This window comes from Lagopus leucura, unplaced genomic scaffold (assembly GCF_019238085.1).
Source record: "Lagopus leucura isolate 7727_CA_CO unplaced genomic scaffold, USGS_WTPT01 Super-Scaffold_100017, whole genome shotgun sequence".
Taxonomy (NCBI): Eukaryota; Metazoa; Chordata; class Aves; order Galliformes; family Phasianidae; genus Lagopus; species Lagopus leucura.
The window spans coordinates 14,634,746-14,648,540 of record NW_024962271.1 but is presented as its reverse complement, the minus strand read 5'-3'; the positions used below and the strand labels follow the sequence as shown (position 1 = coordinate 14,648,540).

Below are 13,795 nucleotides of genomic sequence, written 5' to 3'. Positions count from 1 at the left end.
TTACTGTTTTCCCTGATGGGAGCTACACACATAAGCAAGGACCAGGCAATATTACATCTAGTACAGGAGATTAGAATGCCTTCAAGGATCGACTCCTTACGCCCTGTGTGCTGCATAATCTACACAAGAATAGCTTAGCAAGTCTGCCCTGTGTACTGAAAAATGCTTTCTCATTTTCAGTATTAAAGATAGCATGTTCTGATTCTGCAGCTCTTGGTCTACATTCCATCTACATCAGCTTCAGGACATCATGCCATTGCACTGCTGGGCTGACGGTAAGGCAGTGTAACACTTACAGTCCAAACCAATCTCTCACCTGGAGTTACAGCTTTCATTTCACAAACCTTCACAGCAGGTGATGCTATCAGTGGAATCAAGCTCAGGGACTGCACATCAAGCTTATGCTGTCAGAGCCATGAACCTGCAGAGGAAACAGTGTCAGCACGTTACCCAAGGGGAACTCAGCCTTATGACTAACATGCCATAAATCCATGTGAATCTGCAGTTTTGAACTGTAGGGTTGTCTCTGTAGTCCAGGAGGGACTCTTCAGCCTTTTTTTTTTCTTTCTTTTTTTGCTGAATTTGGAATATTCAAACCCATTTACTGGAATAGGGAATCGATACCTTGTCTCTCACATCTCAGGAAGATGGGTTTCCACTATACATCAACTCTAAAACTTAAATCGACAATTTAAATGCAATGTGTTTAAGTATGTCATTCCTAATTAGCTTTGCAGAAACAGCTATTTTGGTCTGGGCAGTCAGAGCAAACTGTGATCATGTCCTTATTTCCTCCATTAATTGCTAGTAAGGAAATTGAATGCAGGGGAGAATTTAAAAGTGGAGGGACATTTGAGGTGATTGTGTTAGATCTTTATCGTCAGGTTTTGACTCACACATCAGATATGCTAACCATCTCCACTTTAGCATCCCTTGTTGAAAAGGAGTTGCATAGAGAAGCAAGAATCACAGTATGAGCTGGGTTGGAAGGGATCTTAAAGCTCAACAAGTTCCAACCCCCTGCCATAGGCAGAGATACCTCTCACTAGATCAGGCTACTCCGTGGCCCTGAGCACCTCAAGGGATGGGGCACCCGGAGCTGCTCTGGGCAGCTATGCCAGGGCCTCACTGCCCTCAAGGAAAAGAACTTCCAGGAATCCCCAAGAAGTGTGGGCATTGAAAAATGAAGCAGAGAAACACCTTGGAACTGCACATAAGTCTCAAAGAGAACCCATGAGTATAGCTAAAGTGCATGCAACATATTACTTAAAGCACTCTTATAAGGCATTTGGAGGCTCCAGGATGGAAACCATCAATCAAAAGATAAGAAAAGCATTTGCAGAGGAGCATTAATCAGAAAAGATTTCATTCTTTTTAAGGACTGTTAACTGCAATATTGTAATACTGTAATACTGTAATATTGTAATATAACAACACACTGTCAACAACAAAAAATAACCAGATAGGACTGCACATTCCACCGTGAGGAGAAGATAGATTTTTAAACCCCATATTATGAAAATAAATTCTAAAACCATCATTCATCTCAATGAGATTACTCCAGGTTTGCCAAACTTTCCCCACTGAAAGTGCTTTCCTGTTACGTTACTGGCTCTGCTGGCAAATATGGGATTATAAGAAAATGAGAAAATCAATAGATATGCAGGCTCTCCTGGAGGAGATTAAAACTCTGCCAAGAATCTGGGTTTGTGTGATAAAACCTGGTACTGAGTACAGCCCACCAAAATTTATTCACTTCTAGAATATCAGGCAGGATTTATTGCTTTGATTACAACGTCCTTGGATATTTACCAGATGAAGCTTGCACCCTGTTAACTTATTGGCAATGAGCTGTATGGCCAGCTACAGGGGTGTTTCATGAAAACTAAAATAGGCTTCATGGCATCAAAGAGTAGTTCATGCTTAAGAGAAAAGCTGTCAGATTTGAGGACATACCATGACAGGATATTCTTAGACAGCACAAGCTGCTTGTCTTGGCTCTTCTCATTCCTTCCCACCTTGAGTCACAAGACTTCTTCCAAATGTTCAGAATGAACAGCATCGTCCCCTCAATCCTCAGACTCCAAAGGTTAACACTGCAAACTGCCCAAGCACTTGGCAGGCTCCCACATCTCCCACTCTGGTAAGCTGTGGACCCACAGGCATCCTCTCAGCACTCAGGAATGCTGCTGTCAGCTCACCTGCTGGTTTCCCCTCACTCACAAAGCTAACTCTCTGTCTCTCAAACGTCAGGCAGTGGAAAAAAAAAGGATATGATTCACGTTTGGATAACTTACTGCTTACACACAGAATGACTTGACACAAACGTACTCTCCCTGCAATTCAGGATTCAAGCTCTTATTCCAAATCTCAAGACATAAGTAATATTGCATTTTATTTTTTTTTTCAGTAACTCGCTTAAGCAAACTCTCCAGATCAATAAAATTTCCATCACCTTCATCTGGTATAGAACGTGAGGCTGATATATATCAACGCCCTTCCTTTCCTCCTGTCTTCCTTTCAAACAAGTCATCATTTTCCAGTTTTCATATAATTTCTGCAAAACAATTGTTTGTTTTTTTTCCCTGTGCATAAAGATCAATTCATTAGATCATGTTTATTTTTGCCTCCGGGCAATGAGTATCGCCTTTTGTTGAATGGCATTGGAGTGCATGCAACTAACCCGGAAGAGCAGCATTCCCATTATTTCCCTATGGCATTTAACTGGGAACTTTGAGACATAACAAAAAGGAAACCTGCTGACGTTTAATGTTTCAGACTGTGGGAAGGACTCATGGCTTTGTTCAGTCACTTGAGTGTATTTCAGGTAGGAAAGGGTCTCCCTGTGAAGAACAAACAGCATTTCTCTTTCATCCACACCACGTGAGTGTTCTACTTACATCATCACAGCCACCCCAGACATCAAAAGTGTCAGAGATCTCATCCCTTTGGAACTGACTGCAGATCAACGGTCTTGTGCTGTAATTAGCAACTTCCTTCATTTCTTACCTGCTGAAGGCAGATATCACAACGACTGTTTTTCCACAACACTACCCAAAACCAACAGTAAATTGCCACCTATGGGACTCCAAATGCAAGATTCCTTTACATTATAAAAAGTCTGAGCAACATGGCATTGCCTAAAGCAATGAATGTTCATGAAATGCCTGCTACTTGCCTAATTGTGGCTTTTCACTTACCAGCAAAACTATACAACAGGTAAAAATTCCTTGCAAATTGCTGAATCCACTTCCACGTGATAATAGGGATTCATACATCGGGGAAGAAAACACTGGAAAGTTCTAGAACTGCTTCTATGCTCCCTTTGTTAAAAATGCAATACCAATTATAGCATGCAGTTTATCTTCTTTCTTCAGTGCTCCTTCACAGAGATTTTTGAAATTATTTTTACAAGCTGGCCAGAGACCCTGCTGACATCGCTGCCCTCCTCCTGAGAGACGCTGGTTAGAAGCTGAAAGCCAGAAGTGCTATTTTTGCTTTCCCATAGGATGGATGCTCGGTTGCCATAAATCCCTTCCTCCTGCAGCTGATCTGCTGTCTGCAATATGTGATACAATCCTCCTCCAGGTTAGGAATGAGACTTTGAGATGTAAATTGGAGCGTGCTATACTGCTGCTAAATCTCTCACATTTGAACTGAACGGGAAAATGGTTTTGTTCTTCTTTTATTTAGAGACTTGTACTTCTTCCTTAAAAAGTAAAGATTGGAGACTCTGCTCCTGAGAGCCATGTTTATTCACGTGACACAGCACTTCGCTCTCTTATGGGCAATCCTGCTGAAGCCAACTGGCTTACTTTAATTATTTGCCTGCATTTGCACAACAAAGGGATTGCAAAAGCTAGTGTCACAAATCCAGCACGACATTCCTGACAAATAAGAATTCTCTGCCACAGGCAAGCCAACCAATTAGGAAATGCAAATCTGTTCCTGAAAGTGCCAGGAGGGAAAAGAGTGACTGACGTTGCACTGGTGTCCTGACCTACATCCTTGTGCTTTATTTCTCACAGCGAAAAATTCAACCGTGCGGGATTTCATACACCGGCACCGATCCGACCGCTCTTGCACGGCCGCGACTTTGACGGACCGCTGATCGGCCACAGCACCGCCCGCCCCTCAGCCCCGTTCCCGCCTCCGCGACGGGCGGGAATTCTCTCCGCGCATGCGCAGCGCTGCCTGCTGGCGGCTGAGCGGGAGTTATTGCGTGCCCGTCCGCCTTGGCATGGCGGAGGCGTATTTCCCGGTGGGCCCCGGGTTGGGCCCCGAGGAGAACTTCTTATCGCTGGACGACATCCTCATGTCGCAGGAGAAGCTGCCTGGCCGCGCCGAGAGCAACCTGCCCCGCTTGGCCTTCGCGCTGGGCCAAGGGACCGGCGCCGGCTCGGGGGACTCCATCCCTGAGGTGACGAACGGCGGGAACTACAACTCCCGGCAGGCACCGCGCGGGGCGGTGCCGGGCGGGTGGCTGGGCGGCGGCGCGGGGCATGCTGGGAGCGCGAGGCGCTGCCCGGGGCTGCGAGGAGCGGAGCGCAGCTGTTTCCACCAGCGGTGTTGTGAGGGGTTACGCGCGAGCAGCGCCGTTGTTTTGGGGTCGACGCAAAGACTCGGAGTCCTGCAGTAATAATTAGTGAATAGCGTTTTGTTTATATCTCAGTTATGGAATCCTTAGCGTTGGAAGGGACCTTTAAAAGCCATCTATTCCAACTCTCAGCAGGGCACAGGGACACCACAGCGCCATCAGGCTGCCCAGGGTCTGATCCGCCCTGGCCTTCAGTCTGCAGGGACGGGGCAGCCACCACCTCTCTGGGCAACCATTCTTCACTGCCCTCACTATAAAAGACTTCTTCCTTACATCCAACCTAAACCTACCCTCTTTAAGCATGAGGCTGTTCTGAGCACAAAACTGGCCCTTTGTAATACCGGATCTTCACTGTTAAAGTTTTCTGTCAGCTTCTGGGGTTGGTCCACGTGTGTTTTCCTGGGGACAGCCCTTGCCTTTCTCTCTTTGTGCAGGGCTCAAAGCTAGAGATCCCGATGTGGCTGGCCAAGGGGCTGCACGACAGCAAGAGGAGGCTGATCTCTGTAGAGCTGCCGAAGATCTACAAGGAGGCCTGGAGGACAGTGTTCAGAGCTGATGCCAATGTGGTCGATTTGCATAAAATGGGGCCGTACTACTATGGATTTGGCTCCCAGCTCCTGAACTTCGACAACCCAGAGAACCCTGAGATAGCTCAGACTATCCTGCAGGCAAGTATGAGAGCTGAGGCCTGAAGTTTGTCTCTGTGTTTGCATATCTTCTTGTTCCCAGCTGCCCAGCAGACTCCAGGATAAACAGCTTGTTCCAATTCAGATGACTTCTGAATGGATTAAGGATCTGTAGATCAGGTGGTATGACCCTTCTGGGGAATTGTAGCCTATTAATGTCAGTGCAAGCCTCAAGTGCACATCCAAGAGTTGGATTTTAGCTTAGAGTTTCCATGCTGTAAATACGATATTTCAGAAAATCCTGTAAAATAGGACTAAAGAGGATGCAACTGTATTTTATCTGTTCCATTGCTGCAAGGCAGAATTGATTTGCCCTATTTTTTGGTTTTTAACCTGTTTTTAAAGCTCTCTTCATACTGTCCTGTGCAGCTGTTCCATTGCTTCACCATCCTATCTTAGGCTTAAACAAAATCTGTTTCACAGCAATACAAGCTCTGTTCTGTTTGTCTCACACAAAGTAAACACTGAGAACAGATTCTCTTCCTTCCTGCAGCAGGCTATTATGTATTTGAACATTGACTTTCTTCACTCTGGGATAAATGATCCCAATTCATTTGATACCTCACTGTGTGTCATGCTTCCTAACCTCTGATCGCTGCTGGTATTTTTCCAGTTCAGCTCCAGCTGCTTGGATCAGCAGTATCTTGAACAGCACACATCTTGCCTTGTGCCCATGGGAAGATTCCTTTGAGAATTTTCCAGGCCATGATGGTGTTTCCTCATCACGACACAGCTTTTCTATTTTTCTCGATAGTGTGACATTGCCACATTTGGTTTGCAGTGTACAGTGAGGTGGTAAAGCCTGCGTACGCAGACCATCATTCTTTAACCTGCATTTTTGTAGTTAATTATTTCTGCCTTTGTGTAGAACCTTGCAGTAGTCCAGCTAAATTACATCCAATGATTTTCAGACTGTATTTCTAGTTCGTCAGGATTACTTGTGAATTATTATTATTATTCACAAGTCCCCTGATGTGTCCACAGTCATCCATCCTTCTATTCCTGGATATTGTTTGCTAATCTAATAACCATAATTTCTATTCTGTTAATTAACTTCATTCATGAAATTATCAAATATTACTCCTTCCTTAGAGGGGACTACGGAAGGCTTGCTTTCTGCATTGAGGAGGTGACCACACCTTTCCTCATCTTTTCCTTCTGCTGATGTACATCTTAGCAAGAGAACCACTTCAGTACGTCACTAGTTGACTGAAATATCAAAGCATGCAAGGTGCAACTTGTTGAAAGCAAATGAGAGGAGCTGTGCTTTTTTACTTAAAAAAAAAAAAAAAAAAAAAAAAAAAACCCACCATAAATAGGGTTTTGACTCCCTCCTTGTTTTTGCTTGGGTTTAAAACCTTTCAATATATCCTTTTGGTTTTTAAAATGTTGTGTGTTTGTCGTAGACTTGGGGGGGGGGGGGGTAAGTGTTATTTCAGCATGCTGAATCTTCCTCATGATGACATATCTTCTGGTCCATTCACAGGCTGCAGCTTGTCTGTTCCTACAGCAGCTGCTGTGGCACAAGATTCATTCCACTGGTTAAGTGAGATGGAGTGGATGCTAATTGTGTTACGCCCTCTGGTCTGCTCAAGCCTGTCGTTAGAGAGCAGCCAAATCTAATTCCATGAATGCTTCCTCTCCACTGTATCAGATATTCACTCTCCAAGCTCAGGCAGGAAGTGGTTTGTCTTCATACCCAGGATTAATAGGTGCTGTGTACACAGCCGTGCCAGCAGCTGGCAGACCTTGCTGTGAGCGTCTCCTGTCTTGGAAGGTCTCTAGCATTCAAGCTGAAGCAGCCTCTGCTTTACGTGTCAGTAATTTTGCTTATCTTCTTCAGACGTTTATTAGCCGTTTCCGTCGTATCATGGACTCCTCTCAGAATGCCTACAATGAGGACACCTCAAATCTGGTGGCTCGGCTGGATGAGTTAGAGCGAGCCTTATTTCAAGCTGGCCAGAAGGGGCTGAACGACTTCCAGTGCTGGGAAAAGGGACAGGCTTCACAAATCACAGTTTCCAGTCTGGTCCAGAATTACGGGAAAAGAAAATTTACAGAAATGGATGGGTAAAAGCCTGAAGAACAGGTGGTTGTAACAGGGGACACAGATTGATAGTCACAGAAAAGAAAGATGAATCAGCTTTAGGAAAGGACAGACTCCCTGTCCATTAGTGGCAGTTCTTCTTTCTGACATCTTCAGATTAGCCTAGTGCAAATTTTGAAGGCAGATGGGAAGTATATTAAAAATAGACCACATCATGTTGCTGGATAGCCCTGTGGCTTACTCACACCACTCCTGAGGATCTGTGGTTGTAGTGCTTGCTAAGTGGCTGAAAGGATATGAGAGGATTTTCTAAAAGGGTAATTGATATTTATCATTCTTTATCCTCCAAATTTATATTTGCAGTGCCTGATCCATTTGGAAAAGAAGTGTAATTGTTTGTATTCCATCCTTCCCATACCAGCCTCATGGGAATATCTGTTTCCAGCTTCTCCGTTCTTTGGAGAGCCCCAATTATATGGAGAAAGTGCCACAAACCACACTGAACTTTTCCCATTTCTTGTACATTTAAGTATAACAGATGCTGTCCATGAGGCAGGGATCCTTTTCCTTGCTGATTTTTGCACACGTTAGTACCTCAGAGAATGTTTTTCCAGCTGTGCAGGTCTGAGGAGCTGCCTGGTCTTTTCTTCCCCCTCCAACTTTGTGGGATCAGTGCTGTGAGTGGTGGAGGATGTTCCCAGCTGCTATGAGTGCCTTTAGTGACAGATGTGTTTTTGCAGCAGATGTCGAGCTCTTCCACTCATTTTACAGAAGCAACAGAAGTTAGTCTGGACTGAGTTAAAAGCAGGTGCTTTAATGGAAATCATCCTCCATTATCAACCTCTGTCATCTGTTTTCCCATGAGATAATCTTCTGCATACTACGTTCAGTTACTAATGGAGGGACAGAGCAAACGAACCGAGTTTCCTTCCTTCTGATCCATCTGATTCTATTAAATGTCATCACTGCCAGTAGGAGAGATTGAAGCTGGTACTCACTGAGCAGCCCAGTGGTTATCATCCTGCATGCACGTCCTTCCTGCTCCAGGAGCCACCGGGAGACAGCAGCAGTTCTGATGCAAGACCTTCAAGATTTATGCACCAATTCTTGTAGGAGTTGTCTTTGTATGTGTATCTGGACACCAGATTCTTCAGACTAAAGACCTGCAGTACAAACAGCACGTGATCATTCCTCTGAAGCTTTGCCCTGGAGGTTGTGAGGGGGGGCAGGGTGTTGGCCTCAGCACCTGCTGGGGAGACAAACTGGAAGTTGTGTCTCACAAAGTACCTCCATGTGTACAGATTCAAATGCTGCTGTACAACATAGCCTAGGCATTTTCTTGTAACATTTGTATGTTTTCTATTTCTGGATTTTTATGCTGAATAAATATTTTTAAGGGGAAGTTATTTGATTTAAAGTGACCGTTCTTAGCTGTCCAGCAACAGAGAAATTAGTTGTGGATAGTGCAGATCTCTGCAAAGTCATGGCTGCAGAGGACAGTGCAGTCCTGGTCATCCCATTCCTGTTCTCTTTTAGGTGACATGGTCAGGAACTGTTTTCCTGCAGTCAGCTGCCAACTTATCCTATGTGAGTAGCAGCAGTTTGCTGAAGCCATGGCAGAAACACTTCCAACCTGATAAAAGCTATTGATTTTGTAAGTCTACATTTTCATGGTTTGTTTTATAGAAGGGAGGTGATTCGATGTTAACTTTCCAGCAGCGTGACAGCCAACAGGTGGCAGCTGGCTGTTTCTGTTCAAACCCTGCTGCCCCAAGTGCTAAAGCACAGATTGCAAATCATGTCCAAATTGCATTTAGTGTTCCAGCTGCAAGGGAAGCAAGTTTAACCTCACCTGTGATAAAAGCACTTCAGGTTTGGAAGGGCTGTTTTAAGGTAGTTGCTTTGAGAGCTGGTTTATAACAAGAAGTCATTCTCTCCTCAGTTTCTAGATTAGATTTGATGACTCTCCAAACTCATTTTCCTGTGTTTGTAAGAACATTTCTCATCGTTACTGCTGGGTACAAAGTCCAGACAGATGGTGTACGCTCACCAGTGTTTTGTGCAGCCAGTTTCAGAGTAGGGAGATTGAAGTAGTCCTTAATGTCAGATGTCTCTTTTAGTAACCCCGAGTGCTTTGTAAAAAAAAAAAAAAAAAAAAAAAAAAAAAAAAAAAAAAAAAAAAAAAAAAAATAAATAAAAAAAAACAAACCTGCAATTTTTATTAATTGTTTTTTTTTTTTTTGTTTGTAGATCTGATATTCTGTGGTTTCTTTTTTCATTTCTGGCTGGAATGCTTTATTCTGTTTGGAAGCACTTTGTTGCTACTGCAGACACCCACTGCTGCTGTTAAGCCTTTAGGATAGCTGACAAAAGAATGCTCTGTCATTTTTGTGAACACAGACTGTCCTTTATGATTGCACAGCAGCAAGCTGTGCCAGAGGAATTTGAATTCCTATATTACCAGAATGGCACAATAGGTTACAGAACTGTACAAAAGAGGTACAAAAAGGACTTCTAAGTGTCACTACTCCCCGTGTCCCTCATCTTCACACTGCAGGACTGACATCTATGAGAAATCTGTATAATATGTCTATGCAGTGTTTTCCATTACAACCAAAAGTAACGGAAATTCAGGATGCTGGTTACTCTTTCACATGAAAACCTAAAGGAACATTCTTATGGCATGTTTTCTGAGAAACCCACAGGCTGGCTTGGTGCAGTTCTTCCCCAAAGGTGAGAGCTGGTCCTGTTAGACCCATCTTAGGGCAACATTTGTCTGAGTAGCTCCTGAAAAGCTGCTTCTGCTGGGTGGCCTCCCTGGATGCTCCATTCCAGAGCCAGGCTGTTGTGTGTGACAAACAGGGAGCTGTGTGTGCACCAGTGCAGCAGAAGATAGAGTCACTTCAGCTTCCTAGCAGTGAGCTGTTACAACAGTCAGTGAAACTGAAGACCTTTCCTCACCTGAATTTCACATGAACTGTTAGCACTCGAGGCTTTTTATCTTGCTCCATGTACTCTTCCAAGTATGTGAGGCAGCTGTGGGTGTTTGAGGCCCAGTTAAACACAAAGAGCTTTGCAGTCATCCAAACACAAACTCTCAGCTATCCAAACTACTTTTTCCACAAGAGTTCTGCTTTACTCCCTTGATTTTCTTTGCTATAAATGAGGTCTCATTTTGTCCTCTGGCCTCGGTTTATTTTTGGTCAGCAGAAAAAAAGCTGTTGATTGTTTCTGCTAACTAGGAAGCTACAGGCATGGTCATTTAGACCAGCAGCTTCCAGGAGAGGTGGTAGTAAGAAATATTTTGAAAACTGACCTACAGTAATGCCATGGATTAATTGTAATTAATTGTACCAGAGAAACAATGGCACCTAGCTGAGTTAAAGAGCATAAGCATTTCCAATTCTGATCACTATAACATGATGGAAAGAGGCTACAACAGGTGAGGATACACTCAAATATAGCCAGAGACACAGAAAACCACAGCTGCTTACCCTTAAGAAGACCTCCAGTAGGCAGGAATCTCTAGAGAAACACCTTTGCCTCCACTGCCAGCCCTTAAATGAGGTCTGGGAAGGGGTGGAGCCAGGATCCAGTCACTCAGATACATTGCATGCACCTGAGCTCCCCTGGGATGGCCCTGCCTTCCCACCAGGTGCTCAATCACTGCTTCAAGCTGTGACTTGGTATTTCTGCTGCAGTCAGTGATTGTCTGGCCATTTTTTTTGGTGACTAGCTGTTAGAAGAACTTCATTCAGAATGTTAATTGACCCAATGGCTGAATAGAGATGTGATGTAATCCAACACTGGGACAATGGTGTCTGCTTTCTTTACATAGAGCTGCTTCTGTGCCCAGATGTGCTGTTTATAAAAGCACATGGTCTGATGGCACATCATACGGCTCAGAAGATTGTGGTTTTATTTATAAGTCCAGCTCTCTGTTTAGCACTGCCTCTGCCTGGCAGGGGGCAGCTCAGAGCTGTTCCGTACCTGCTTCTTTTTCTGATGATTGAATGATTTTGTACTCTGGATTGGAAGCAACGACATAATTTCTTACAGCAGATATGTTGCCAGGCTTTCACAGCTCTGCTGCATCTACCAGAGCTCAGCTAGTTACTTGGTGAGTGCTTGACAGAGCTAAAAGATTCCCCTTTTCAGAAATCATGCTGGCTTCCTTGGTCCATCTCATTAAATCCTTGCTGCTAAGCTTCATCAGGACTGCCAGGTATCTGATTAAATACAGAGAAGCACTTTTCTTACTCTCCATCCTTCTCCCCCATCCAAACAGGAGATTGGCCCAGCAGGAGAGTGGCCAAGCGTGGATAGCTGAGCCAGCAGTTCTGCTCCATTTGCCTGATATTGCCAACCCAGAAGTACTTTTACTAGAGCTGACAGCAGCCTGAGCACTAAAAGCTGAGCTGAATTGTCTGTGGGACTTCACACAAAAACTGATGGAAGGATAACAGCTACTGTGGTTTCATCATGTCACACTGAATGGGGAAGGAAGGGAGACCACACGCATTTGAAACTTATTTCTGATGGGTTCGCTTTTAAGTCTGGCTTTGGGAGCTGATCTCCAGTTGATATGACATGCTTTGCTTTGTTTCATGCTGATCGGGCAGAGGGATTCAAATGTGGGGCAGACAGATCTTGTTTGTGAAAGAAGCTGGGCAGTTAAAAGTGGCTCTGGCTTCAGACCACCTTGCAGTGTGCTGCATCTCCTGCTGCCATGACTACATGGCCGTGGCCTGGGAGGGTTGCTGTGTGCACTGCTGGTCAGAACTGGGACAGGAGGAGTGGAGCTGAAGATGTTATTTTTGTGTGAGCCCTACCAAAACTGCTTGTTTCAGTAGAAGGTAGTGAGAACTCTACTGATGTTCTTGTGCCTTTAGACCCAAGTAGATGGCTAAGTGACTTGTTGCACATGCAGGTGCAACATCGAGACTCAAGATGAGTTTAGGTTGCACTGCCTTGTTTTGGATTTGAGCATGCAGGAAGAACAGATGTCATAGTTGGCATAGACACTGAAAATGAAGTATTGCTGATTGCTGCATAAGGACAGACTGAGAGAAAGCTGCCAAGAGTTGCACACAGAAGAAGAGGTGGACAGGCCGTTGGCTGTACCACATTCAGATGTGCTGAGTGTGCCTGAGCGGGTGCAGGACTGGCCTCGTGCTGGAGCAGTCAGTGCCTGGGGAGCACAGCGTGGAGCCAGGCAGAGCAGGTAGCAGAAAGAGCCCTGGCTTCTGCCTTCTCTTTCCCAAAGCGCTTCCTGTGTCATCCTCAATCTGAGACAGCCTAAGAAGTAGGGTTAGGATGAGTGTGTGTATAATGAAGGCTGTGGTTCACAGAGATCAAGAAGGAAAAAGACCAGACAGTCAGTTGCATGTTTTCTACTTGCCCTGTCCTTCCCTGCCAGCCCAGTACATGCCATTCAGACTCCAAAGCCCATCTGCTGGGACTGGGCTCTGCTGTCCTGGGGTCCCTTGCAGTGTTGGAAGGAGCTGGGCTCTGTGGCTGTTTCCATTTCTATAGTATGTCCCCTGAATCTGGGACAACCAGGGATGGGAGAACAAGTGAAGCTGTGTCCACCTTCTCCCTGCAGCTTGTTGCAGGGAGCTCTGTTGGCTGCCAGGGAGCGAGAAAAGCTCCTGTAAAGAAGTTGCCAGGCACAGTAGCCCTGGAAGCACCTGGCCATGGGAGCAGCAGGCATAGGAAGGCAACCAGACTCACAGGAGGAGGAACTTCAGCAGTCCTTCAGATGTGTTTGAGCAGGAGACAGCAGGTGGGACAGGCAGTTTGAAGGGGACCTCTTCATTACTGTTGTATCTCAGTGTAATAGATGGTGTAGCTGGTTTTTGTCAGTGCACTGTGGCATGCTTATTCTGTGACCAAAGCCTGATGTCAAAAGACTTGGAGATGTGTGAGGAGGTAAAAGAGATGAGAAGTCAGGGAGTGAAAAACAGCCTAGAGAGAACTTGGAAGAAGGCCTGAAGATGAGGAGAAAGAGGAAGACCATGAACTCCTACCTTCCCCAAGCACTCTCCATTGGCTGGTTTTGCTTCGTAGGGGAAATCAATCCTGGGATCCCCTTCCCCAGCACCGAGGGCTGTCAGCTTCCCAGCACAGGTGCCAAGCTTCCTGGGAGCCAGGCTGATCCCACTGCTGCCCCACGGCATTGTGCAGGAGAGCAGCTGGCTGCAGCAGCCAGACCACTCCGCGGCTGTGTGGAAAATTACAGGGGGTTGCACAGCCCCAAAAAGCTGAGGCATTTGTTCTGGTTTTCCAAACACTTCATTAATGTGATTGACAATATTAGAAGGTTCCTGAGATTAGCATGCTTCTATTTTTGAGGAGTTATTTCTGATGGCAGGCTGCCAAGCAGTGCCACTGGCCTCCGTAATCTTTCTATCTGATTGGCAGGACACACTGTGGTCTTTTGCCTTTTGTTAGCCTCTCTGAAGC

General features: G+C 45.2%; 1 protein-coding gene across 2 annotated transcripts; it reads left to right on the top strand.

Moving 5' to 3' along the window:
• The first annotated feature begins 4,188 nt into the window (after nucleotides 1–4,188).
• GINS3 (GINS complex subunit 3) lies at nucleotides 4,189–9,497 on the top strand. Of its 2 annotated transcripts, none has more exons than XM_042877237.1 (3): nucleotides 4,189–4,420; nucleotides 5,032–5,265; nucleotides 8,867–9,497. In XM_042877237.1, the coding sequence occupies exons 1-3, from the start codon at nucleotides 4,241–4,243 to the stop codon at nucleotides 8,978–8,980; spliced, it is 528 nt and encodes a 175-aa protein (XP_042733171.1). In that variant the 5' UTR covers nucleotides 4,189–4,240; the 3' UTR covers nucleotides 8,981–9,497. The 2 variants fall into 2 exon arrangements, with proteins under 2 accessions (XP_042733171.1, XP_042733170.1); XM_042877236.1 differs by having other exon boundaries at nucleotides 7,127–9,497.
• The last annotated feature ends 4,298 nt before the right edge of the window (nucleotides 9,498–13,795 follow it).